The following is a 25708-nucleotide window of genomic DNA, read 5'->3' as shown; positions in this document are numbered from 1 at the left end:
CCTCCCACTTAAACATTTTCTTCAGCTCCTAGAACAAGGCATATTTCATCACCTGGGCTGATGTGAGACCCCCTGTGGTGACGGCTCCCCGAGGTCTGCTATCTCCATCCACACAATGGGCCTAGACTGGAATGGATTGATAGGGTGATTGCTTTACATTTAAGGTACCGTCACACTATACGATTTACCTACGATCACGAGCAGCGATACGACCTGGCCGTGATCGTTGGTAAGTCGTTGTGTGGTCGCTGGGGAGCTGTCACACAGACAGCTCTCTCCAACGACCAACGATCCGGGGAAAGACTTCGGCATCGTTGAAACTGTCTTCAACTATGCCGAAGTCCCCGGGTAACCAGGGTAAACATCGGGTTACTAAGTTAAGGGCCGCGCTTAGTAACCCGATATTTACCCTGGTTACCATTGTAAAAACAAACACTACATACTTACCTTCCGCTGTCTGTCCCTCGGCGCTCTGCTTCTCTGCCCTGTGTAAGCGCCGGCCGGAAAGCACAGCGGTGACGTCACCCCTGTGCTCTGCTTTACGGCCGGCCCTGACAGTCAGTGCAGGAAGCTGACGGCGGGGGACGTGACAGACATCGGAATGTGAGTATGTACTGTTTTTTGTTTTTTTTGTTAACTTTTACAATGGTAACCAGGGTAAATATCGGGTTACTAAGTGCGGCCCTGCGCTTAGTAACCCGATATTTACCCTGGTTACCAGTGAAGACATCGCTGAATCGGCGTCACACACGCCGATTCAGCGATGTCAGCGTGTGATCAGCGACCAAAAAAAGGTCCTGATCATTCCCCACGACCAACGATCTCCCAGCAGGGGCCTGATCGTTGGTCGCTGTCACACATAAAGAGATCGTTAGCGGGATCGTTGCAACGTCACAAAAAGCGTAACGTTGCAACGATATCGTTAACGAAATCGTTATGTGTGAAGGTGCCATTACCCTGAGCAGCCTCCTGTCCGGCCTTAGCTATACATAAGATCCAGCCGGCTCCTCTTCCTCTGCAGTAATTCCGTGTATGTAACATTGATTCCAGAGGAGAGAAAATCACTAATAAAACAACAAATAAAACACAAGAAAACCAGTGCTCCATGCTGGAAAAAGTCTCCCCTCTACGTCCTTTTGTCCTATAGTCTTCAGTAAGCGGCCATATTCTCACACAAAGTAATTGAGATCTATCAGTCTGGAAAAGGTTAGAAAGCTAATATCCACAAATGGCAAAAACAAGGAATAGTGGTAATTCTTGCCAAAATTACCCCAAGAGCGCAGCGACCACTCATCCAAGAGGTCACAAAAGCCCCTACAACAAAGACCTGCAGGCCTCCCCTGCCTCTGTTAAAGGGAATCTGTCACCCCCAAAATCGACGATGAGCTAAGCCCATCGGCATCAGGGGCTTATCTCCAGCACTCTGTAATGCATCTGTAATGCTGTAGATAAGCCCCGATGTATCCTGAAAGATGAGAAATAGAGGTTAGATTATAGTCACCCAGGGGCGGTCCTGCTGCGGTCCGGGGCCTCCCATCTTCATAGGATGACGTCCTCTTCTTGTCTTCGGGCTCCGGCGCAGGTCTACTTTGTTTCTCCTGTTGAGGGCAGAGCAAAGTACTGCAGTGCGCAGGGAAAGGTCAGAGAGGCCCGGCGCCTGCTCTCTGCAGTACTTTGCCCTCAACAGGACAGATCAGTAGGCCTGCGCCGGAGCCGCAGCGTGAAGACAAGAAGAGGACGTCATCTGATGAAGATAGGAGGCGCCGGACCGCAGTGTGAAGACAAGAAGAGGACGTCATCTGATGAAGATAGGAGGCGCCGGAGCCGCAGCGTGAAGACAAGAAGAGGACGTCATCTGATGATAGGAGGCGCCGGACCGCAGCGTGAAGACAAGAAGAGGACGTCATCTGATGATAGGAGGCGCCGGACCGCAGCGTGAAGACAAGAAGAGGACGTCATCTGATGAAGATAGGAGGCGCCGGAGCCGCAGCGTGAAGACAAGAAGAGGACGTCATCTGATGAAGATAGGAGGCGCCGGAGCCGCAGCGTGAAGACAAGAAGAGGACGTCATCTGATGAAGATAGGAGGCGCCGGAGCCGCAGCGTGAAGACAAGAAGAGGACGTCATCTGATGAAGATAGGAGGCGCCGGAGCCGCAGCGTGAAGACAAGAAGAGGACGTCATCTGATGATAGGAGGCGCCGGAGCCGCAGTGTGAAGACAAGAAGAGGACGTCATCTGATGAAGATAGGAGGCGCCGGAGCCGCAGCGTGAAGACAAGAAGAGGACGTCATCTGATGATAGGAGGCGCCGGACCGCAGTGTGAAGACAAGAAGAGGACGTCATCTGATGAAGATAGGAGGCGCCGGAGCCGCAGCGTGAAGACAAGAAGAGGACGTCATCTGATGAAGATAGGAGGCGCCGGACCGCAGCGTGAAGACAAGAAGACGTCATCTGATGAAGATAGGAGGCGCCGGAGCCGCAGCGTGAAGGCAAGAAGAGGACGTCATCTGATGAAGATAGGAGGCGCCGGACCGCAGTGTGAAGACAAGAAGAGGACGTCATCTGATGAAGATAGGAGGCGCCGGACCGCAGTGTGAAGACAAGAAGAGGACGTCATCTGATGAAGATAGGAGGCGCCGGAGCCGCAGCGTGAAGACAAGAAGAGGACGTCATCTGATGAAGATAGGAGGCGCCGGAGCCGCAGCGTGAAGACAAGAAGAGGACGTCATCTGATGAAGATAGGAGGCGCCGGAGCCGCAGCGTGAAGACAAGAAGAGGACGTCATCTGATGAAGATAGGAGGCGCCGGAGCCGCAGCGTGAAGACAAGAAGAGGACGTCATCTGATGAAGATAGGAGGCGCCGGAGCCGCAGCGTGAAGACAAGAAGACGTCATCTGATGAAGATAGGAGGCGCCGGAGCCGCAGCGTGAAGACAAGAGGACGTCATCTGATGATAGGAGGCGCCGGACCGCAGCGTGAAGGCAAGAAGAGGACGTCATCTGATGAAGATAGGAGGCGCCGGACCGCAGCGTGAAGACAAGAAGACGTCATCTGATGAAGATAGGAGGCGCCGGAGCCGCAGCGTGAAGACAAGAGGACGTCATCTGATGATAGGAGGCGCCGGACCGCAGCGTGAAGGCAAGAAGAGGACGTCATCTGATGAAGATAGGAGGCGCCGGAGCCGCAGCGTGAAGACAAGAAGACGTCATCTGATGAAGATAGGAGGCGCCGGAGCCGCAGCGTGAAGACAAGAGGACGTCATCTGATGATAGGAGGCGCCGGACCGCAGCGTGAAGGCAAGAAGAGGACGTCATCTGATGAAGATAGGAGGCGCCGGACCGCAGCGTGAAGACAAGAAGAGGACGTCATCTGATGAAGATAGGAGGCGCCGGAGCCGCAGCGTGAAGACAAGAAGAGGACGTCATCTGATGAAGATAGGAGGCGCCGGAGCCGCAGCGTGAAGACAAGAAGAGGACGTCATCTGATGAAGATAGGAGGCGCCGGAGCCGCAGCGTGAAGACAAGAAGAGGACGTCATCTGATGAAGATAGGAGGCGCCGGAGCCGCAGCGTGAAGACAAGAAGAGGACGTCATCTGATGAAGATAGGAGGCGCCGGAGCCGCAGCGTGAAGACAAGAAGACGTCATCTGATGAAGATAGGAGGCGCCGGAGCCGCAGCGTGAAGACAAGAGGACGTCATCTGATGATAGGAGGCGCCGGACCGCAGCGTGAAGGCAAGAAGAGGACGTCATCTGATGAAGATAGGAGGCGCCGGACAGCAGCGTGAAGACAAGAAGAGGACGTCATCTGATGAAGATAGGAGGCGCCGGACAGCAGCGTGAAGACAAGAAGAGGACGTCAAATGATGAAGATAGGAGGCGCCGGACAGCAGCGTGAAGACAAGAAGAGGACGTCATCTGATGAAGATAGGAGGCGCCGGACAGCAGCGTGAAGACAAGAAGAGGACGTCATCTGATGAAGATAGGAGGCGCCGGACAGCAGCGTGAAGACAAGAAGAGGACGTCATCTGATGAAGATAGGAGGTGCCGGACAGCAGCGTGAAGACAAGAAGAGGACGTCAAATGATGAAGATAGGAGGCGCCGGACAGCAGCGTGAAGACAAGAAGAGGACGTCATCTGATGAAGATAGGAGGCGCCGGACAGCAGCGGGACCGCCCCTGGGTGAGTATAATCTAACCTCTTTTTCTCATCATTCTAGATACATCGGGGCTTATCTACAGCATTCCAGAATGCATTACAGAATGCTGTACCATAAGCCCCTGATGCCGGTGGGCTTACCTCACCATCGATTTTGGGGGTGACAGATTCCCTTTAAAGTCAGTTGTCATGACTCCACCATAAGAAAGAGACTGGGCAAACATGGCCTGCATGGCAGAGTTTTAAGACGAAAACCACTGCTGAGCAGTAAGAACATAAAGGCTCGTCTCAGTTTTGCCACAAAACATGTTGATGATCCCCAAGACTTTTGGGAGAATACCCTGTGGACTGACAAGATAAAAGCTGAACTTTTTCGAAGATGTATACCCCATTACATCTGGTGTAGAAGTAACACAGCATTTCAGAAAAGAAACAGCATACCAACAGTAAAATACGGTGGTGGTAGTGTGATGCTCTGGGGCTGTTTTGTTGCTTCAGGACCCGGAAGATTTGCTGTGGTAAATAGAACCATGAATTCTAATGTCTACCAAAATAATCCTGAGAATGTCCGGTCATCTGTTTGTGACCTCAATCTGAAGCGCACTTGGGTTATGCAGCAGGACAAGGATCCAAAACACACCAGCAAGTCCACGTCTGAATGGCTTAAGAAAAACAAAATTGACTTTGGAGTGCTCTAGTCAAAGTCCTGACCTTAATCCGATTGAGATGCTGTGGCATGACCTTCATGCTTGGAAACATCCAATGTGGCTGAATTACAACAATTTTGCAAAGATGAGTGGCCAAAATTCCTCCAGAACATTGTAAGACTCATTGCCAGTTATCACTAACGCTTGATTGCAGTTGTTGCTGCTAAGTGTAGCCCGGCCATTAGGTTTAGGGGCAATCACTTTTTTCACACAACTGTATATAGTAGTGGAGGATCCCAGTACATGACGCAGTGAGGTCTTACCCCCTATGTGCCGCATCCCTTCGTCCCCTCTGACTCGCCCTCTGGTCTCGGCCCCCAGCACCACGAGCTCCAGGACCGCGTCACTTCATCAGAAACCAAAGTGTCAGAAATGGAGCGAAGCATCGAGGATCTGCAGTGGGACATCGAGAAACTGCGCAAACACGAGCAGAAGCTAAACCGCCACCTGGCGGAGGCCCTGGAGCAGGTATGTGCCCCTCTGGTCACCATGCTGCTCCTCTGACGGGGGCCGCCCCCATTCCTGCTCTGAACCCCATGACCGGCCATCCAGCAAAAACTCACTCTCACCCATGGACACCCCACAGTCGGCTGCCTTGTTCTCCATCCATCAGGTGGCTGCTCTTCTCTACCTTCCCAGTCTACCACAGGTGGCCATTCCTCTCTGTCCCAAACCCCCCATGGGTGGCAGTCCTGCAATTCTCCCCTGCCTCCATGGGCAGCCATCCCACTCTCCCCTATCCTTCCCTCATGGCCCGCACGCTACCCTGCCATAGGTAGCCTCCCAGTCTGCCCCATTTTCTCGATGACTGTCCATCCCACTCTCCCCCACAACCAGCCGTCCAACTCTCTCCCATCCTCCCCCACAACCGGCCTTCCTGCTTTCCCCCATTGACTCCACCATCCTGTCAAACGTTCCCCCCCACTATGGGTCGTACCTCCCCCACGACTGTCCCTCCTGATCTCCCCCACAACCAGCCATCCAATTCTCTTCCATCCTTCCCCACAACTAGCCTTTCTGCTTCCCCCCATTGACTCCGCCATCCTGTCTCCCACTACAGGCCGCACCTCTCCCACGACTGTCCCTCCTGATCTCCCCCACAACCGGCCTTCCTACTGTCTCCCATCCTCCCCCAAAACTGGCCTTCCTGCTTTCCTCCATCCTACCCCCCACTACAGGCCGTAACTCCCACTCTCCTTCCCCCACGACTATACCTCCCGCTCTCCCCCACAACCGGCCTTCCTCCTGTCTCCCATCCTCCCCCAAAACCGGCCTTCATGCTTTGTCCCATCGACTCCGCCATCCCGTCCCCCCACTGCTGGCCGTCCTGCTTTCCTCAGGTTCCCTTGTTGTTTTTCCATAGCTGAATTCTGGACACCACATCTCTGGAAGTTCCGGAAGTTTCCAGGGAGGACAGACGACTCTGACTGTACAGAAGGTAATGGGGTCCTGTCTGGTTATGTCTGAAGTCCTCTGTGCTGCTGCTGCCGCCTTCTGCATCGTCTCTTTTCTCAGTTTGAGATGCTGAATGCCGAGCTGGAACAAAACCAAGAATTGGCGAACGGTCGCATGTGTGAGCTGGAGAAGCTGCAGAACGAGCTGCAAGCGGCCGTGCGGCTGAAGGAGAAGCTGAAGGTCCGTGTCCAGAGTAACGGATGGGTCTTTGGAGGAGAAACCTTGGGAAGGGGCTCTGGGTAGGTGGGTCTCTTGGGGCTTGCAATCTTCACCAAGTTCCTATTCTTACAGCTTGATCTGCGGACCCTCCCGGAGGAGGCGGTCCGGGGGACACAGGACTTCCGCTGTCTGCAGTCCCAGTTCTCACTTCTGTATAACGAGTCTCTGCAGGTGAAGACTCAACTGGATGAAGCGCGAGCTCTGCTCCTGAGCACGAAAAACAGCCATCTGCGGCAGATCGAACGCATGGAGGTAAGCATTGTACTGGGGCATCGTTACTACCATGGCAGCCCTTTGTTGTGACCGCTGCTTCCACAGAGCGAGGAGCTGTCTGTACAGAAGAAGCTGCGCACAGAGGTGATCCAGCTGGAGGACACGCTCGCTCAGGTGCGCAAGGAGTACGAGATGCTGAGGATCGAGTTTGAGCAGAATCTGGCTGCCAACGAACAAGCAGGTAAGGGGAGACACTGCTCCTCCGACACTGCTCCTCCGACACTGCCATTGCTGGAGGGTAACGCCTCTCTTATAGGTCCCATTAATCGTGAAATGCGTCATCTGATCGGAAGTCTCCAGAACCACAACCACCAGCTGAAGGGCGACGTGCAGCGGTACAAGCGCAAGGTGCGAGATGCCCAAGGAGAGGTGAGTAAGTTGGGGGGTGGAGGTTGTGCGGCACCCCGTGTGTGTGTGTGGTGCCTGGTACGGTGCCCCCAATTCTGCGTAATGCCTGCTTTCTCCCATCTCCCCAGATGCGCTTACAGGTCCCTCTGGGTCCAGCACCCGGACTGTCTAGTGCTGAAGTCACCGCTCCAGGCATCAAAGAAGAAGAAGCGGCAGCAGACGTGAAGAAGGAGTCTCCTGTGCTTCTGCCTCGAGACCCGGAAATGCCCACAATCCCGGAGGTGAAGAAAGAAGAGGAGGAGCAGAAAAAAGAGCTGGAAAGGAGCAAGACACGGGAACTGGAGCGGGAAAAGGAGCGGGAGAAGGAGCGGGAGCGGGACAAGCAGAAGGGCGAAGACCCAAAGAGGAAGGACACGGACATCCTAAAACAGCTCAGAGCAGACCTCAAGTAAGAGCTGTTCATGCCAGCCTCTCGACCTGCCTCTGCTAGCATCTGCTGCATGCCCCCGATCTCTGCGCTCTTTTCAGACACCCACCCCTGATCTCTGCTCTCGCTTCAGGCACCCACCCCCGATCTCTGCGCTCTTTTCAGGCACCCACCCCTGATCTCTGCGCTCTTTTCAGGCACCCACCCCTGATCTCTGCTCTCGCTTCAGGCACCCACCCCTGATCTCTGCGCTCTTTTCAGACACCCACCCCTGATCTCTGCTCTCTTTTCAGACACCCACCCCTGATCTCTGCGCTCTTTTCAGACACCCACCCCTGATCTCTGCGCTCTTTTCAGACACCCACCCCTGATCTCTGCTCTCTTTTCAGACACCCACCCCTGATCTCTACTCTCTTTTCAGACACCCACCCCTGATCTCCTCTTTTCAGGCACCCACCCCTGATCTCTGCTCTCTTTTCAGACACCCACCCCTGATCTCTGCACTCTTTTCAGACACCCACCCCTGATCTCTGCGCTCTTTTCAGGCACCCACCCCTGATCTCTGCTCTCTTTTCAGACACCCACCCCTGATCTCTGCGCTCTTTTCAGGCACCCACCCCTGATCTCTGCTCTCGCTTCAGGCACCCACCCCCGATCTCTGCGCTCTTTTCAGGCACCCACCCCTGATCTCTGCGCTCTTTTCAGGCACCCACCCCTGATCTCTGCGCTCTTTTCAGACACCCACCCCTGATCTCTGCGCTCTTTTCAGACACCCACCCCTGATCTCTGCGCTCTTTTCAGACACCCACCCCTGATCTCTGCGCTCTTTTCAGACACCCACCCCTGATCTCTGCGCTCTTTTCAGACACCCACCCCTGATCTCTACTCTCTTTTCAGACACCCACCCCTGATCTCCTCTTTTCAGACACCCACCCCTTATCTCTGCTCTCTTTTCAGGCACCCACCCCTGATCTCTGCACTCTTTTCAGGCACCCACCCCTGATCTCTGCGCTCTTTTCAGACACCCACCCCTGATCTCTGCTCTCTTTTCAGACACCCACCCCTGATCTCTGCGCTCTTTTCAGACACCCACCCCTGATCTCTGCTCTCTTTTCAGACACCCACCCCTGATCTCTGCGCTCTTTTCAGACACCCACCCCTGATCTCTGCGCTCTTTTCAGACACCCACCCCTGATCTCTGCGCTCTTTTCAGACACCCACCCCTGATCTCTGCGCTCTTTTCAGGCACCCACCCCCGATCTCTGCGCTCTTTTCAGACACCCACCCCTGATCTCTGCTCTCGCTTCAGGCACCCACCCCGATCTCTGCTCTCGCTTCAGGCACCCACCCCCGATCTCTGCGCTCTTTTCAGACACCCACCCCTGATCTCCTCTTTTCAGGCACCCACCCCTGATCTCTGCTCTCTTTTCAGACACCCACCCCTGATCTCTGCACTCTTTTCAGGCACCCACCCCCGATCTCTGCGCTGTTTTCAGGCACCCACCCCCGATCTCTGCGCTGTTTTCAGGCACCCACCCCCGATCTCTGCGCTGTTTTCAGGCACCCACCCCCGATCTCTGCTCTCGCTTCAGGCACCCACCCCCGACTTCTGCGCTCGCTTTAGCTGCCAGCCCCTGCCTCTGTGCTCGCTTCAGATGCCCGTCCACCGCTTCAGCTGCCTACCCACAGGCCTCTGCTGCCAGAGCTCAACCTCTCCGTCCACCGCTGACTCTTGGCTTGTTATCTGTCCCTCTCTTAGAAAAGCCCAGGAGAGTCAGAAGGAGATGAAGCTGCTTCTCGATATGTATAAATCAGCCCCCAAGGAACAGAGGGACAAGGTGCAGTTGATGGCAGCCGAGAGGAAGACCAAAGCCGAGGTGGGTGCCCACTCTGCTCCCGAGGGGCCGCGGGCCACAGCCTGGTGTCATACATCTGTGTTTCTTGCAGGTGGAGGAGCTGCGATTACGAGTTCAAGTGCTTGAAGAAAAGGATCGTCGTGAGCGGAAAAAGCTGGCGGATGAGGAAGCGCTGCGGAAGATTAAAATAGCCGAAGAGCAGATCGAACATCTACAGCGGAAACTCAGCGCAACCAAGCAGGTGTGTGGTGCCTGCAGGCGGGGTAAGGATGCCCCCCGGGTGCCGGTCTCACCACAATCCCCCACCCCTTTCGATCATCTATCCAGGAGGAGGAGGCTTTGCTGTCAGAGATGGATGTGACGGGGCAGGCGTTTGAAGACATGCAGGAGCAGAATATCCGCCTGATGCATCAGCTGCGAGAAAAGGACGACGCCAACTTCAAGCTCATGTCCGAGCGGATCAAATCCAATCAGATCCACAAGTTGCTGCGAGAGGAGAAGGAGGAGCTGGCGGAGCAGGTGCAGGGCCTGAAGACACAGGTACCGCTGCGGACCCTCTAGGGTGTGTGGGGTGCAGGGACCGGTCTCATGGCTTCTCTTCGGCAGGTGGACTCTCAGCTGTTACAGGTGCAGAAGCTGGAGGAGCGGGAGCGGGTGCTGCACACCTCCCTGGCCGCCATCGAGAAGGAGCTGACGCTCAGGATACAGGCGCTAGAGATCCAGAAGAGGAAGGTGCGGACCGGGCGGGGGTATGATTCCTGGGCCAGAGTGGGAGGTGGCTCCGAGAATGGGGCACAAGGCGACTTCGAGACACTGGGTGGCTCCAGGGTGGGAGGTCACTCTGGGGCCGGACGCGGGCTGGGAGGTGACTCTGGGGTCAGGCGCGGGCTGGGAAGTGAGTCTGGGGCCGGGCGCAGTCTGGGAGGTGACTCTGGGGCCGGGCGCAGTCTGGGAGGTGACTCTGGGGCCGGGCGCAGTCTGGGAGGTGAGTCTGGGGCCGGGCGCGGGCAGGGAGGTGACTCTGGGGTCAGGCGCGGGCAGGGAGGTGAGTCTGGAGCCGGGCACTGGCTGGGAGGTGACTCTGGGGCCGGGCGCAGTCTGGGAGGTGAGTCTGGGGCCGGGCGCGGGCTGAGAGGTGACTCTGGAGCCGGGCACTGGCTGGGAGGTGACTCTGGAGCCGGGCACTGGCTGGGAGGTGAGTCTGGGGCCGGGCGCGGGCTGAGAGGTGAGTCTGGGGCCGGGCGCGGGCAGGGAGGTGACTCTGGGGTCAGGCGCGGGCTGAGAGGTGAGTCTGGGGCCGGGCGCGGGCAGGGAGGTGACTCTGGGGTCAGGCGCGGGCTGAGAGGTGAGTCTGGAGCCGGGCACTGGCTGGGAGGTGACTCTGGGGCCGGGCACTGGCTGGGAGGTGACTCTGGGGCCGGGCGCAGTCTGGGAGGTGACTCTGGGGCCGGGCGCAGTCTGGGAGGTGAGTCTGGGGCCGGGCGCAGTCTGGGAGGTGAGTCTGGGGCCGGGCACTGGCTGGGAGGTGACTCTGGGGCCGGGCACTGGCTGGGAGGTGACTCTGGGGCTGGGCGCAGTCTGGGAGGTGAGTCTGGGGCCGGGCACTGGCTGGGAGGTGACTCTGGGGCCGGGCGCAGTCTGGGAGGTGAGTCTGGGGCCGGGCGCAGTCTGGGAGGTGACTCTGGGGCCGGGCACTGGCTGGGAGGTGACTCTGGGGCCGGGCGCAGTCTGGGAGGTGAGTCTGGGGCCGGGCACAGTCTGGGAGGTGAGTCTGGGGCCGGGCGCAGTCTGGGAGGTGACTCTGGGGCCGGGCGCAGTCTGGGAGGTGAGTCTGAGGCCGGGCACTGGCTGGGAGGTGACTCTGGGGTCAGGCACTGGCTGGGAGGTGACTCTGGAGCCGGGCACTGGCTGGGAGGTGACTCTGGGGCCGGGCGCAGTCTGGGAGGTGACTCTGGGGCCGGGCGCAGTCTGGGAGGTGAGTCTGAGGCCGGGCACTGGCTGGGAGGTGACTCTGGAGCCGGGCACTGGCTGGGAGGTGACTCTGGGGCCGGGCGCAGTCTGGGAGGTGAGTCTGGGGCCGGGCGCAGTCTGGGAGGTGACTCTGGGGCCGGGCACAGTCTGGGAGGTGAGTCTGGGGCCGGGTGCAGTCTGGGAGGTGACTCTGGGGCCGGGCGCAGTCTGGGAGGTGACTCTGGGGCCGGGCGCAGTCTGGGAGGTGAGTCTGGGGCCGGGCGCAGTCTGGGAGGTGACTCTGGGGCCGGGCACAGTCTGGGAGGTGAGTCTGGGGCCGGGTGCAGTCTGGGAGGTGACTCTGGGGCCGGGCGCAGTCTGGGAGGTGAGTCTGGGGCCGGGCGCGGGCAGGGAGGTGACTCTGGGGTCAGGCGCGGGCTGAGAGGTGAGTCTGGGGCCGGGCGCAGTCTGGGAGGTGACTCTGGGGCCGGGCGCAGTCTGGGAGGTGACTCTGGGGCCGGGCGCAGTCTGGGAGGTGACTCTGGGGCCGGGCGCAGTCTGGGAGGTGACTCTGGGGCCGGGCGCGGGCAGGGAGGTGACTCTGGGGTCAGGCGCGGGCTGAGAGGTGAGTCTGGAGCCGGGCACTGGCTGGGAGGTGACTCTGGGGCCGGGCGCAGTCTGGGAGGTGAGTCTGGGGCCGGGCGCGGGCAGGGAGGTGACTCTGGGGCCGGGCGCAGTCTGGGAGGTGACTCTGGGGCCGGGCGCAGTCTGGGAGGTGACTCTGGGGCCGGGCGCAGTCTGGGAGGTGACTCTGGGGCCGGGCGCAGTCTGGGAGGTGAGTCTGGGGTCAGGCGCGGGCTGAGAGGTGAGTCTGGGGTCAGGCGCAGTCTGGGAGGTGACTCTGGGGCCGGGCGCAGTCTGGGAGGTGAGTCTGGGGCCGGGCGCGGGCAGGGAGGTGACTCTGGGGTCAGGCGCGGGCAGGGAGGTGACTCTGGGGTCAGGCGCGGGCTGAGAGGTGAGTCTGGAGCCGGGCGCAGTCTGGGAGGTGAGTCTGGGGCCGGGCACTGGCTGGGAGGTGACTCTGGAGCCGGGCACTGGCTGGGAGGTGGCTTTAGGTGTGGGAGGCCATGCTGGTTACTCACCCTACACTTATTCCAGGCAGTGGAAGCGGCTCAGCTCGCCGAGGACCTGAAGGTTCAGTTGGAACATATAGTCAGCACACTGCGCGACACGCAGAGCCTGGTGTGTGACAACCGCTCCGCCAAGGAGAAGGAATCATTCAGCCTGAAGAGAGCGCAGGTAACGCCCCACACCCGCCTACGAGAGAGCGGAGGTAATGCCCCGCCCCCGCCTACGAGAGAGCGGAGGTAATGCCCCGCACCCGCCTACGAGAGAGCGGAGGTAACGCCCCGCACCCGCCAACGAGAGAGCGGAGGTAATGCCCCGCACCCGCCTAAGAGAGAGCGGAGGTAATGCCCCACACCTGCCTACGAGGGAGCGGAGGTAACGCCCCGCACCCGCCAACGAGAGAGCGGAGGTAATGCCCCACACCTGCCTAAGAGAGAGCGGAGGTAATGCCCCACACCTGCCTACGAGGGAGCGGAGGTAACGCCCCGCACCCGCCAACGAGAGAGCGGAGGTAATGCCCCACACCTGCCTAAGAGAGAGCGGAGGTAATGCCCCACACCTGCCTACGAGGGAGCGGAGGTAACGCCCCACACCTGCCTACGAGGGAGCGGAGGTAATGCCCCGCACCTGCCTAAGAGAGAGCGGAGGTAACGCCCCACACCTGCCTACGAGGGAGCGGAGGTAACGCCCCGCACCCGCCAACGAGAGAGCGGAGGTAATGCCCCACACCTGCCTAAGAGAGAGCGGAGGTAATGCCCCACACCTGCCTACGAGGGAGCGGAGGTAACGCCCCGCACCCGCCAACGAGAGAGCGGAGGTAACTCCCCGCACCCGCCTACGAGAGAGCGGAGGTAATGCCCCGCACCTGCCTAAGAGAGAGCGCAGGTAACGCCCCACACCTGCCTAAGAGAGAGCGGAGGTAATGCCCCACACCTGCCTACGAGGGAGCGGAGGTAACGCCCCGCACCCGCCAACGAGAGAGCGGAGGTAATGCCCCGCACCTGCCTAAGAGAGAGCGGAGGTAACGCCCCGCACCCGCCTACGAGGGAGCGAAGGTAATGCCCCGCACCTGCCTACGAGAGAGCGCAGGTAACGCCCCGCACCCGCCTACGAGAGCGCAGGTAACGCCCCACACCTGCCTATGAGAGAGCGGAGGTAACTCCCCGCACCCGCCTACGAGAGAGCGCAGGTAACGCCCCGCACCCGCCTGCGAGAGCGCGCAGGTAACGCCCCACACCCGCCTACGAGAGAGCGGAGGTAATGCCCCGCACATGAGAGAGCGGAGGTAACGCCCCGCACCCGCCTACGAGAGAGCGGAGGTAACGCCCCGCACCCGCCTACGAGAGAGCGGAGGTAATGCCCCGCACATGAGAGAGCGGAGGTAACGCCCCGCACCCGCCTATGAGAGAGCGCAGGTAACGCCCCGCACCCGCCTACGAGAGAGCGCAGGGAACCTCCTGCCAGCCTTCCATGTTCCTGCTGTTGCCCATTTTTCCCCTTTTTAACCCTTCGTCTTCTGCAGGAGGACGTTTCGCGCCTGCGTAGAAAATTGGAGAAACAAAAGAAGATGGAGGTTTATGCGGATGCTGATCAGATCTTGCAGGAGGAGATCAAAGAGTACAGAGTAAGGCTGGGTGGAGTGCTGCTCCTAATATGCCCCTGGAAATGTGGGGTGGGGGATGGGGTGGGCATTAGGCTGCATATGGGGGGCAGGGGTCTGGCGCTGGGCTGAGGCTGCAGTGGGGGCAGGGGTCTGGAGCGGAGCCGAGGCTGCATATGGGGGGCAGGGGTCTGGCGCTGGGCTGAGGCTGCATGTGGGGGCAGGGGTCTGGCGCTGGGCTGAGGCTGCATGTGGGGGCAGGGGTCTGGCACGGAGCCGAGGCTGCATATGGGGGGCAGGGGTCTGGCGCTGGGCTGAGGCTGCATGTGGGGGCAGGGGTCTGGAGCGGAGCCGAGGCTGCATATGGGGGGGCAGGGGTCTGGCGCTGGGCTGAGGCTGCAGTGGGGGCAGGGGTCCGGCGCTGGGCCGAGGCTGCAGTGGGGGCAGGGGTCTGGCGCGGAGCCGAGGCTGCAGTGGGGGCAGGGGTCCGGCGCTGGGCCGAGGCTGCAGTGGGGGCAGGGGTCTGGCGCGGAGCCGAGGCTGTAGTGGGGGCAGGGGTCTGGCGCTGGGCCGAGGCTGCATGTGGGGGGCAGGGGTCTGGCGCGGAGCAGAGGCTGCAGTGGGGGCAGGGGTCCAGTGCTGGGCCCAGACTGCATGTGGGGGCAGGGGTCTGGAGCGGAGCCGAGGCTGCAGTGGGGGCAGGGGTCTGGAGCGGAGCCGAGGCTGCAGTGGGGGCAGGGGTCCGGCGCTGGGCCGAGGCTGCATGTGGGGGGCAGGGGTCTGGAGCGGAGCCGAGGCTGTAGTGGGGGCAGGGGTCCGGCGCTGGGCCGAAGCTGCAGTGGGGGCAGGGGTCCGGCGCGGGGCCGAGGCTGCAGTGGGGGTCCGGGGTGGGCACAGAGCCCCGTGGTGACGTCTATGCTTCTCCCTAGGCCCGTCTCACCTGCCCCTGCTGTAACACCCGTAAGAAGGACGCCGTCCTCACCAAGTGTTTCCACGTCTTCTGCTTCGAGTGTGTCAAGACCCGATATGACTCCAGACAGAGGAAGTGCCCCAAGTGTAATGCCGCCTTCGGGGCGCACGATTTCCACCGAATTTATATAAACTGATGGAGACAAGGTGACCGGAGTCGTCATGAGGAACTCGTGGGTGGGACCAGAATGTGGTGATGGGGGCAATAAAGATGAATTGGATCTGGGATTGATCCACACGACCTGTGACCTGATCGCTGTGTTACACATGTGCAGTAGATGGCGGTGCGCACGTCACCTGTTGATGAGACCGAACACGTCTGTATCGTTTGTGTGTCATCCATGTCACAGGCACCATGTGCTATTCTCCATTAGTCAGTGGGGACGGCCTCCTGGAAGTCCTTCATATATGGCCCAACATGTCACTTCTCCAGCACTTCCTGTCTGACCTGTTTGTGTCAAGGCTGCTATATTGTTTGTGATGCTGGATTCAGGCAGCCAAGTGTGTGAGGGGACTGTGCGGCCGGTGTCCCGTGTGTGAGGGGACTGTGCGGCCGGTGTCCCGTGTGTGAGGGGACTGTGCGGCCAGTGTCCCGTGTGTGAGGGGACTGTGCGGCCGGTGTCCCGTGTGTGAGGGGACTGTGCGGCCGGTGTCCCGTGTGTGAGGGGACTGTGCGGCCGGTGTCCCGTGTGTGAGGGGACTGTGCGGCCGGTGTCCCGTGTGTGAGGGGACTGTGCGGCCGGTGTCCCGTGTGTGATGTGTGGCCGGGTCCCGTTTGTGAGGGGACTGTGCGGCCGGTGTCCCGTGTGTGAGGGGACTGTGCGGCCGGTGTCCCGTGTGTGAGGGGACTGTGCGGCCGGTGTCCCGTGTGTGAGGGGACTGTGCGGCCGGTGTCCCGTGTGTGATGTGTGGCCGGGTCCCGTTTGTGAGGGGACTGTGCGGCCGGTGTCCCGTGTGTGAGGGGACTGTGCGGCCGGTGTCCCGTGTGTGAGGGGACTGTGCGGCCGGTGTCCCGTGTGTGAGGGGACTGTGCGGCCGGTGTCCCGTGTGTGAGGGGACTGTGCGGCCGGTGTCCCGTGTGTGAGGGGACTGTGCGGCCGGTGTCCCGTGTGTGAGGGGACTGTGCGGCCGGTGTCCCGTGTGTGAGGGGACTGTGCGGCCGGTGTCCCGTGTGTGATGTGTGGCCGGTGTCCCGTGTGTGAGGGGACTGTGCGGCCGGTGTCCCGTGTGTGAGGGGACTGTGCGGCCGGTGTCCCGTGTGTGAGGGGACTGTGTGGCCGGTGTCCCGTGTGTGATGTGTGGCCGGTGTCCCGTGTGTGAGGGGACTGTGCGGCCGGTGTCCCGTGTGTGAGGGGACTGTGCGGCTGGTGTCCCGTGTGTGAGGGGACTGTGCGGCCGGTGTCCCGTGTGTGAGGGGACTGTGCGGCCGGTGTCCCGTGTGTGAGGGGACTGTGCGGCCGGTGTCCCGTGTGTGAGGGGACTGTGTGGCCGGTGTCCCGTGTGTGATGTGTGGCCGGTGTCCCGTGTGTGAGGGGACTGTGCGGCCGGTGTGCCGTGTGTGAGGGGACTGTGCGGCCGGTGTGCCGTGTGTGAGGGGACTGTGCGGCCGGTGTGCCGTGTGTGAGGGGACTGTGCGGCCGGTGTGCCGTGTGTGAGGGGACTGTGCGGCCGGTGTGCCGTGTGTGAGGGGACTGTGCGGCCGGTGTGCCGTGTGTGAGGGGACTGTGCGGCAGGTGTGCCGTGTGTGAGGGGACTGTGCGGCCGGTGTCCCGTGTGTGAGGGGACTGTGCGGCCGGTGTCCCGTGTGTGAGGGGACTGTGCGGCCGGTGTCCCGTGTGTGAGGGGACTGTGCGGCCGGTGTGCCGTGTGTGAGGGGACTGTGCGGCCGGTGTGCCGTGTGTGAGGGGACTGTGCGGCAGGTGTGCCGTGTGTGAGGGGACTGTGCGGCCGGTGTCCCGTGTGTGAGGGGACTGTGCGGCCGGTGTCCCGTGTGTGAGGGGACTGTGCGGCCGGTGTCCCGTGTGTGAGGGGACTGTGCGGCCGGTGTGCCGTGTGTGAGGGAACTGTGCGGCCGGTGTCCCGTGTGTGAGGGGACTGTGTGGCCGGTTTGTCCTGTATGTGATGTGACGCTGCGGTGGGGCCCCTGTGCTGTACATGAGGCGATGCTGTGGCCGGACCCGTGTCTGGTTCGTGAGGTAACACACAATTTGCCAAAGGCAACTAAAGATCCCGAATCAAGATCCAAAAGTAGAACGTAACTTTCAATCATTTTCAAGGAAACACAGAAGTAAGATGAGAAGCCTGGTGTGTGGGCGCCGCTAGGGACGGACGCTGCGCCTGCAGGGCGACGGCTCCTATTATTGCCCCCATTTACTCCAGCTATAGGGGGACACACACGGTAATGGGTCGTTCGGGTGGAGAGTGATCTCTCACGTGGATCCCTTTAGGGCCAGAGTTTACCCCAGAAGAGCAGCGCTGTTCTCCTGAGATCATTAAGCTGCTGATGGATCTCCGTGCGGACACAGGTCAGTAGATCGCTGTCTATAAAGTGACTTTAGTGGAGATTACAGGATCACATTGTCCTGGAGCAGAACAATATTGTATCATACAATTATTAGGTTCTGTAGAAGGACGTAGATCTGGGGATTTATTATGATGGAATATAGGCTGAACTGGATGGACAAATGTCTTTTTTCGGCCTTACTAACTATGTTACTATGTTACAAGGCTAGATCCCTATTTAAATGTTCTCGGTTTGTGATCATACACAGACATATAGCGGATTCCTGTTTTAAAGAGGCGCTGCTTGTGATCATATGATGAGATCCACAGGAGATCACTTTAGTGACTCCCTGACTATAGTGACATATGGTTGATATTATCACCCAGGGATCATACAGTCAGATCCACAAGATCTTATTTTATAGGATCATACAATCAAAAAATCTGCCTGTATAATCCTATAAGATCTTGTCGTGAATCTGACTGTATGATCCTGTCAGACGCTGAGACGGAAGCTTGTCCTTCTAGCTGTGTAATTCGGACAGTCAACACCTGTACCGTATTCTGCAAATCTTGGATAGTTTGTTGGAGATTCTGGACATTATGGTCGTTTTGTATAATAAATGCGTCCATCCGTGCTTTTCCATTCATCTGTTCGCCGTGCAGATTGGACATTGCACCCTGCAGTTTTCTGACACGTGTCTCCATAGTTTCTGCCCCAGCGGCCTCCATTTTTGGGCTGAGTATCCTGTCACGTTACTGGCGATACAGGACTGAAGGTCAGTGGCCGAAGCAGATGTATACAAGTGACCGGACTGTGGAAAGACCTCGGGAGATGCAATATATGGCAGTTCAATATATCCGCAGATGCAGGGACCAGCCCGAGCCAGGGCCGGCCTGGATCACACACGTGCACAAAGTCCGTATGAGCAGCAGGAGTTCAGGGTAGTAGCAGCAGAAAGTCAAGAAGCAAAAAGATGCTAGCAAGACACCTTCCAACCAGGAGCTCAGCGATTGCTTCACTCAGACTGAGCACACAAAATACTCAGCAACAGGAAGCTGCACAGGGCCAGGTATATATAGCAGGTCCAATCAAGCTCAGTCAGGGTGGGGACAAATCAGCAGGGCAGGTGATGATCTCTATCTCAGACGAAGTTCATATGGTTCCAGGCAGAAGTCAAGCAAGTTCCAAATAGTTCACCAAGCAAAGGAACAGACTAGCAAACAAAGAGTTGCAGGTTCAAATCCTTACAGCAGGTCATTCACTAGTTCCCCCCGCGTGGTTCTGGGATTTTTGCTCACCGTTCTTGTGATCATTCTGACCCCACGGGGTGGGATTTTGCGTGGAGCCCCAGATGGAGGGAGATTATCAGTGGTCTTGTATGTCTTCCATTTTCTAATTATTGCTCCCACTGTTGATTTCTTCACTCCAAGCTGGTTGGCTATTGCAGATTCAGTCTTCCCAGCCTGGTGCAGGGCTACAATTTTGTTTCTGGTGTCCTTTGACAGCTCTTTGGTCTTCACCATAGTGGAGTTTGGAGTTAGACTGTTTGAGGGTGTGCACAGGTGTCTTTTATACTGACAACCAGGTCAAACAGGTGCCATTACTACATGTAATGAGTGGAGGACAGAGGAAACTCTTAAAGAAGTTACAGGTCTGTGAGAGCCAGAAATCTTGCATGTTTTTAGGTGACCAAATACTTATTTTCCACCATAATTTGCAAAATAAATCTTGCCAAATCAGACAAGGTGATTTTCTGGATTTGTTTTCTCATTGTGACTCTCATCGTTGTGTTCTAACTATGATGTCAATTACAGGCCTCTCTCATCTTTTTAAGTATGAGAACTTGCACAATTGGTTGCTGACTAATTACTTTTTTCCCCACTCTATATGGTGACAGCCGGGCTCAGGTCCTGTACGTGAGGTGACGTTGTGGCTGGGCTCCTGTCTTCTACATGAGGTGACAGCCGGGCTCAGGTCCTGTACGTGAGGTGACGCTGTGGCCAGACTCGTGTCCTCTACATGAGGTGACAGCCGGGCTCAGGTCCTGTACGTGAGGTGACGTTGTGACCAGACTCGTGTCCTCTACATGAGGTGACAGCCGGGCTCAGGTCCTGTACGTGAGGTGACGTTGTGGCCAGACTCGTGTCCTCTACATGAGGTGACAGCCGGGCTCAGGTCCTGTACGTGAGGTGACGTTGTGACCAGACTCGTGTCCTCTACATGAGGTGACAGCCGGGCTCAGGTCCTGTACGTGAGGTGACGTTGTGACCAGACTCGTGTCCTCTACATGAGGTGACAGCCGGGCTCAGGTCCTGTACGTGAGGTGACGCTGTGGCCAGACTCGTGTCCTCTACATGAGGTGACAGCCGGGCTCAGGTCCTGTACGTGAGGTGACGCTGTGGCCGAGCTTGTGCCTTGTATATGTGGTGATGGCCGGGCTCAGGTCCTGTACGTGAGGTGGTGGCACAGCCGGGCTCATGTCTCCTATATGAGGTGATTGCTGGGCTCAGGTCTTCAATGTGAGGTTTCAGCAGAGCTCAGGTCCTGTACGTGAGCTGGGCTACTATCTGGTGCGTGAGGCGACGGCACGACCAGGCACGTGTCTTGGACTTGAGGTGATGGCACAGCCGGTCTCCTGTCAAGTGTGTGAGGCCGAGCTCGTGTCTCGCATGGGAGGCCACATCTCGCAGCTAGATAATTGTGGAAACTCATTCTTTATTTTTGGTAGTGGTCGTTCACGCTCTTTATGCTGCTTTGGTTACTAGTTGGCGTCTTGTGGCCTCATAGACATCGGTGAGATCCTGGATGTGTTGCTGGACCTGGGCCAGGGCAGAATCATCATTAATAGAGTGAATGCGGCTTATTCCATCGTTGCTTTGTATGGCTCGGGCCCCGCCCCCTCTCGGCTCGTGCCCCGCCCCCTCTCGGCTCGTGCCCCGCCCCCTCTCGGCTCGTGCCCCGCCCCCTCTCGGCTCGTGCCCCTCCCCTCGACTCGTGCCCCTCCCCTCGACTCGTGCCCCTCCCCTCGACTCGTGCCCCGCCCCTTCTTGGCTCGTGCCCCGCCCCCTCTCGGCTCGTGCCCCTCCCCTCGACTCGTGCCCCTCCCCTCGACTCGTGCCCCGCCCCTTCTTGACTCGTGCCCCGCCCCCTCTCGGCTCGTGCCCCCTCTCGGCTCGTGCCCCGCCCCCCTCTTGGCTCGTGCCCCGCCCCCCTCTCGGTTCGTGCCCCACCCCCCTCTCGGCTCGTGCCCCGCCCCCTCTCAGCTCGTGCCCCGCCCCCTCTCGGCTCATGCCCCGCTCCCTCTCGGCTCGTGCCCCGCCCCCTCTCGACTCGTGCCCCGCCCCTCGACTCGTGCCCCGCCCCTTCTTGGCTCGTGCCCCGCCCCTTCTGGGCTCGTGCCCCCCCCCCCTCGGTTCGTGCCCCTCCTCGGTTCGTGCCCCTCCCCCCTCAACTCGTGCCCCGCCCCTTCTGGGCTCGTGCCCCACCCTCTTTCGGCTCGTTCCCCGCCCCCTTGGCTCGTGTCCCGCTCTTTCGGCAGCCGCTCCTCACTCTGGTTGGTGTAGTGCAGTGATAATATGCACGGCCCCCTCTTGTGCCTTTGGACCCTCATCCTCACCATCTCTAGTTGTGCCATGGTATCTTCTGTGACGGCGCTCCTTTCCAGGACCGCGATGTGACGGAATAGGTTTTGTGCTGCCATTTTTATGGTGCCAATCAGTAGGGTCTTCTTTGTGGCCGTATTCTGAATGTGCATCCACTGTGATTCCTGTAAGGTGAGAAGAGTAAAAGGGCAATATGCTGACCATGTCCCATCTGCCCCAACACCTGGGTGCTCAGACGCCAGTGGGTCTTCAGGCACCGACAACTCCTCAATCACAGACTGTCAGGAAATATGACCTATTTTTTCGTTATTGTGCTAGCCACGCACACATAGCTCTGCTGCATCTTCTTGGTTTTGTAAATGACATGCCAGCTCAGCACACACACACGCTTCCCTTCCACCATTAGGTTTGTGTAGAGTACACCCACAGGGCCCCTTTGCAGGCACATGGCTGCGAATCCCCCCTCTCTCGCCCTGCTACACAACTGTAACGTGAGAGTAGTTTTACGACCCCTTAAACTGGTTGAAAGCAGTCCCAATCATATGGGATGTAGTTTGTCTGAGACTGGGTTATTAAAGGTGAAATATATTTCCCCGATTATTGGTATAGGTGTCAATCTCACATGTCCATTTGTAAAACCACCACCCCGTGAGTTTTCTAAGCTCCAGAACCAGCAGAATCTGAGAAATGGATTTTTTCTTATCCGGGTCATACAGACACTTCATGTTTAGTCTTAACAGAAAAATAATTCCAGAACAAGAGTAATGATGGACCCACCATCGCTCTGCGAGGTTTCCAGCCAGAGATATGGAATTAATAAGGTTTTGGTATCTTCTGGACAAAGGGAGTGCCTTCCATAGCTCCGCCCACTCAGTGAGGTCATGAACAGAGGGTATAAGATCATGAAGTGCAATTAGGGGGAATTCAGCTACGACAGACTGTGCAATCTGCCCTGATGATTTGGGAAGGTCCCCTCCTCCTCACCACCACATGGCGTACCATTGAATGAGATAACTAAGTTCCTTCATCTTTAATCCATTGTTATTTTTAATTGCTTTGTACATATTGTAATTGTCTAATTTTGTAACATCTTTTTATACTTTTGTAAACCCTGCCTATTTCTTTTTGGAGTAAAAGCTATAATATTTACTAGTCTGTTCTCCTTGCTCTAAACTTATCCACCCATGTCCCCCGAACTAAGTCAACGCTACTGATTGGGTTGGCTCCTGACCCGATATTATAAAATTAGGAGCTGGTGGCAGCGACGTGTTCTGGGCTTGTTGGGAGACTCTGGCAGTGACGGACAGAGTTTTATAATCTGGGTATAGTTATATAGCTCTCACTGCAGCGTGCCCAATAGCCAGTACACAGCAAAGCGGCCCTTCTGGCGACTACTTATCCCAAGTGTAGTTCCCTGACTGACCTGAGGGTACGGGGGGCGCCAGAGAGCTGCAAGTTCCACACCTGAACTGGAAAGTGGGATATAATAAATCCCCTGACAAACTGAGGGCAACCAAACACCCCCGGTTCATTACATTGGTGGCACAGTAGTGGGATAATAGAGCATTAGTGATCTGGTTTGAGCAATCATTCCTCTCACTAAAAAGTTGCACGGTTCTTGCAAGGACCCTGCGCAAAAAGTTTTGGAGAACGAACTCAGTGTTTATTAGTGTGTATAAGCGATACCCCATACCCTTCTCTTCGTTTTTCTATCCTTTTATTTGGCAAACATGGTTATGCTGGGAGAAGCCTTTTATAAGCAGCAGTCCAAGGACACTTATTGTCCTGTGCATGTCGAAGCAGATTGACCCCACGGGCAAAAGCGAACTGGTCGCAAATCTGGTGCAACTGGAAGCCGCTTAGTATTGCAATCAGAGCCCAGCGGACGCAGAAGCCAGCGCAAGTGAAGGGGGTGCTGCTACAGAGGTCCTACCACTGAATAAGGGGCCCTATTCGCAACCAGGGTAGAGTGGACCCCCATCTGCAGATGGCATTGAAACAACTTCCCGCAGACTGATCCAGCAATACCAAGAGAAAGCTGAGAGCCAAGCGGAGCAGGAGTACCATCTGGAGTTAGCCCGAATCCAGGGTCAGAGGTCCCCCAGCCCATCAGTGAGTCCAGCAGCGCTCGGTTCTTTAAACCCCGGCCGGAGCATTTTCCTGTGATGGAAAAGGACGGGGACTTGGACATTTTTCTGTGGGCTTTTGAGAAAGGCTGCAGATAGAACCGGCTGCCTGGGACTGAATGGGTCCGATATCTAACCACAGGCCTCAAAGGAAAAGCTCTGGAGGCGTTTGCTTCTCTCCCGCCAGATTAAGATAGAGACTACGAGGCCATCAAGCAGGCCCTGATAAAGAAGTACCAACTGACTCCTGAGGTCTACCACAAAAAGTTTCGGAACCTCCAACGTGGCCCACACGACAGTTATAGTGATGTGGTGCATGGACTCAGGACCCACTTTGACCAGTGGACCCAAGGACTGTCAGTGACCACCTTTGAGCAGCTGCGGGATCTGATGATCAAAGACCAGTTCTTCCATCTTTGCCTAGCTGAGGTGCGACAGTTTGTGATGGACAGAGAACCCAAAGATGTGACAAAAGCAGCACAGATTGCCGATGCCTATGAGGCCAACCGTAGATCGGAAGTGCGGAAGCCAGTCACCACCAGCTGGAGAGGGGGTAAGCCTGCAACCAACGCCAGTACCCCTGCCAGCCAACACACCAGAGGCCCTGTCCCCTGTGCCAACAACACCAGGCCTACATCCGACCCTCGCCATCCTCACCCACAAGAGTCGCTGGTTCTGAGCGTGGTCCAGATGGCTCTGCAGTTGGCCCAGCTGGTTGTCGAGCTTCAGCGCCTCGTCACCCTTCTCCTTCATGAAGCTGCAGAGCTGCGCCCTGGCCTGGTCACTGGACGCCTGCGCCTCCTGTACTGCGAGCTGCAGATAACGTGACGTATCCACCAACATGTAGAACCGGGCGAGGACGTCACCCGAGGTCCGAAACTGAAACCAGACCAGAATGTATTCATCCGGTGACAGAGCTAAAGAACCACAATGACCAGACAGACACAGGAAGCAGTGGGTGTGCACGCCGTATACTGTACTGCACCTGGTGTACGCTCCACATACAGCGCTGCACCCAGTGTATGCTCCACATACAGCGCTGCACCCGTGTACGCTCCACATACAGCGCTGCACCCGGTGTACGCTCCACATACAGCGCTGCACCCGGTGTACGCTCCACATACAGCGCTGCACCCGGTGTACGCTCCACATACAGCGCTGCACCCGGTGTACGCTCCAAATACAGCGCTGCACCAGGTGTACGCTCCACATACAGCGCTGCACCCGGTGTATGCTCCAAATACAGAGCTGCACTAGGTGTACGCTCCACATACAGCGCTACACCCGGTGTACGCTCCACATACAGCGCTGCACCCGGTGTACGCTCCAAATACAGCGCTGCACCCGGTGTACGCTCCACATACAGCGCTGCACCCGGTGTACGCTCCACATACAGCGCTGCACCAGGTGTACGCTCCACATACAGCACTGCACCAGGTGTACGCTCCACATACAGCGCTGCACCAGGCGTATGCTCCACATACAGCACTGCACCAGGTGTACGCTCCACATACAGCGCTGCACCCGGTGTACGCTCCAAATACAGCACTGCACCCGGTGTACTGACAATCTCTGCATGCAGTATTCTACATAATGTATATTGTCCCATCTTATTGTCTCCGTTTATCCCTCCACCGTCCCATCTCTCGCTCTCTCTGCGGATCCATCCACCATCCCATCTCTCTCTCTCTATGGATCCCTCCACCGTCCCATCTCTCGCTCTCTGCGGATCCCTCCACCGTCCCATCTCTCGCTCTCTCTGGGGATCCCTCCACCGCCCCATCTCTCTCGCTCTCTGTGGATCCTTCCACCGTCCCATCTCTCGCTCTCTCTGGGGATCCCTCCACCGTCCCATCTCTCTCGCTCTCTGTGGATCCTTCCACCGTCCCATCTCTCGCGCTCTCTGTGGATCCCTCCACCGTCCCATCTCTCGCTCTCTCTGGGGATCCCTCCACCGCCCCATCTCTCTCGCTCTCTGTGGATCCTTCCACCGTCCCATCTCTCGCTCTCTCTGGGGATCCCTCCACCGTCCCATCTCTCGCTTTCTCTGGGGATCCCTCCACCGTCCCATCTCTCGCGCTCTCTGTGGATCCCTCCAGCGTCCCACTCACTGGGGATCCCTCCACCAACCCATCTCTCGTGCTCTCTGGGGATCCCTCCACCGTCCCATCTCTCGCTCTCTCTGTGGATCCCTCCACCGTCTCATCTCTCGCGCTCTCTGTGGATCCTTCCACCGTCCCATCTCTCGCTCTCTCTGGGGATCCCTCCACCGTCCCATCTCTCGCGCTCTCTGTGGATCCCTCCACCGTCCCATCTCTCGCTCTCTCTGGGGATCCCTCCACCGTCCCATCTCTCGCTCTCTGTGGATCCTTCCACCGTCCCAT

The 25708-nt window shown here is 58.0% G+C and overlaps 2 protein-coding genes across 3 annotated transcripts in view; one reads left to right on the top strand and one right to left on the bottom strand.

The window, feature by feature from the left end:
• RNF40 (ring finger protein 40) overlaps window positions 1-15331 on the top strand; it is a 42229-nt gene extending 26898 nt beyond the window's left edge. The window contains exons 7-20 of one of the 2 annotated variants that reach the window (XM_069735247.1): window positions 5187-5333; window positions 6229-6303; window positions 6381-6500; window positions 6612-6791; window positions 6858-6993; window positions 7069-7181; window positions 7289-7608; window positions 9347-9464; window positions 9535-9684; window positions 9771-9983; window positions 10050-10175; window positions 12552-12692; window positions 14044-14145; window positions 15051-15331. In XM_069735247.1, the coding sequence (XP_069591348.1) occupies window positions 5187-5333; window positions 6229-6303; window positions 6381-6500; window positions 6612-6791; window positions 6858-6993; window positions 7069-7181; window positions 7289-7608; window positions 9347-9464; window positions 9535-9684; window positions 9771-9983; window positions 10050-10175; window positions 12552-12692; window positions 14044-14145; window positions 15051-15227 (2118 nt within the window). In that variant the 3' untranslated portion in view covers window positions 15228-15331. Of the gene's footprint in view, window positions 1-5186; window positions 5334-6228; window positions 6304-6380; window positions 6501-6611; window positions 6792-6857; window positions 6994-7068; window positions 7182-7288; window positions 7609-9346; window positions 9465-9534; window positions 9685-9770; window positions 9984-10049; window positions 10176-12551; window positions 12761-12794; window positions 13101-14043; window positions 14146-15050 lie in introns of those variants that run through there. The other variant, XM_069735248.1, reaches the window with a different exon arrangement.
• Window positions 15332-20340: 5009 nt separating this feature from the next.
• LOC138646249 (coiled-coil domain-containing protein 42-like) lies at window positions 20341-24167 on the bottom strand. Its single transcript, XM_069735715.1, has 3 exons — window positions 23982-24167; window positions 21213-21362; window positions 20341-20415 (listed from the first exon to the last, which is right to left on the bottom strand). The coding sequence occupies exons 1-3, from the start codon at window positions 24165-24167 to the stop codon at window positions 20341-20343; spliced, it is 411 nt and encodes a 136-aa protein (XP_069591816.1).
• Window positions 24168-25708: the final 1541 nt, after the last annotated feature.

The sequence above is a fragment of the Ranitomeya imitator genome, chromosome 7 (assembly GCF_032444005.1).
Source record: "Ranitomeya imitator isolate aRanImi1 chromosome 7, aRanImi1.pri, whole genome shotgun sequence".
In the NCBI taxonomy this organism is placed as follows: domain Eukaryota; kingdom Metazoa; phylum Chordata; class Amphibia; order Anura; family Dendrobatidae; genus Ranitomeya; species Ranitomeya imitator.
Note: the sequence above shows the minus strand (reverse complement) of the source record. Positions and strands in the feature narration are given on the sequence as shown.

Coding starts and splice junctions, on each gene's coding strand:
- LOC138646249 (XM_069735715.1), bottom strand. CDS start 24,167: ATGTTGGTGGATACGTCACGTTATCTGCAGCTCGCAGTACAGGAGGCG. Junction 21,363..23,981: donor AGAACCAGCGACTCTTGTGG/GTGAGGATGGCG, acceptor CTCACCTTACAG/GAATCACAGTGGATGCACAT. Junction 20,416..21,212: donor CCATGGCACAACTAGAGATG/GTGAGGATGAGG, acceptor GCCCTGGCCCAG/GTCCAGCAACACATCCAGGA.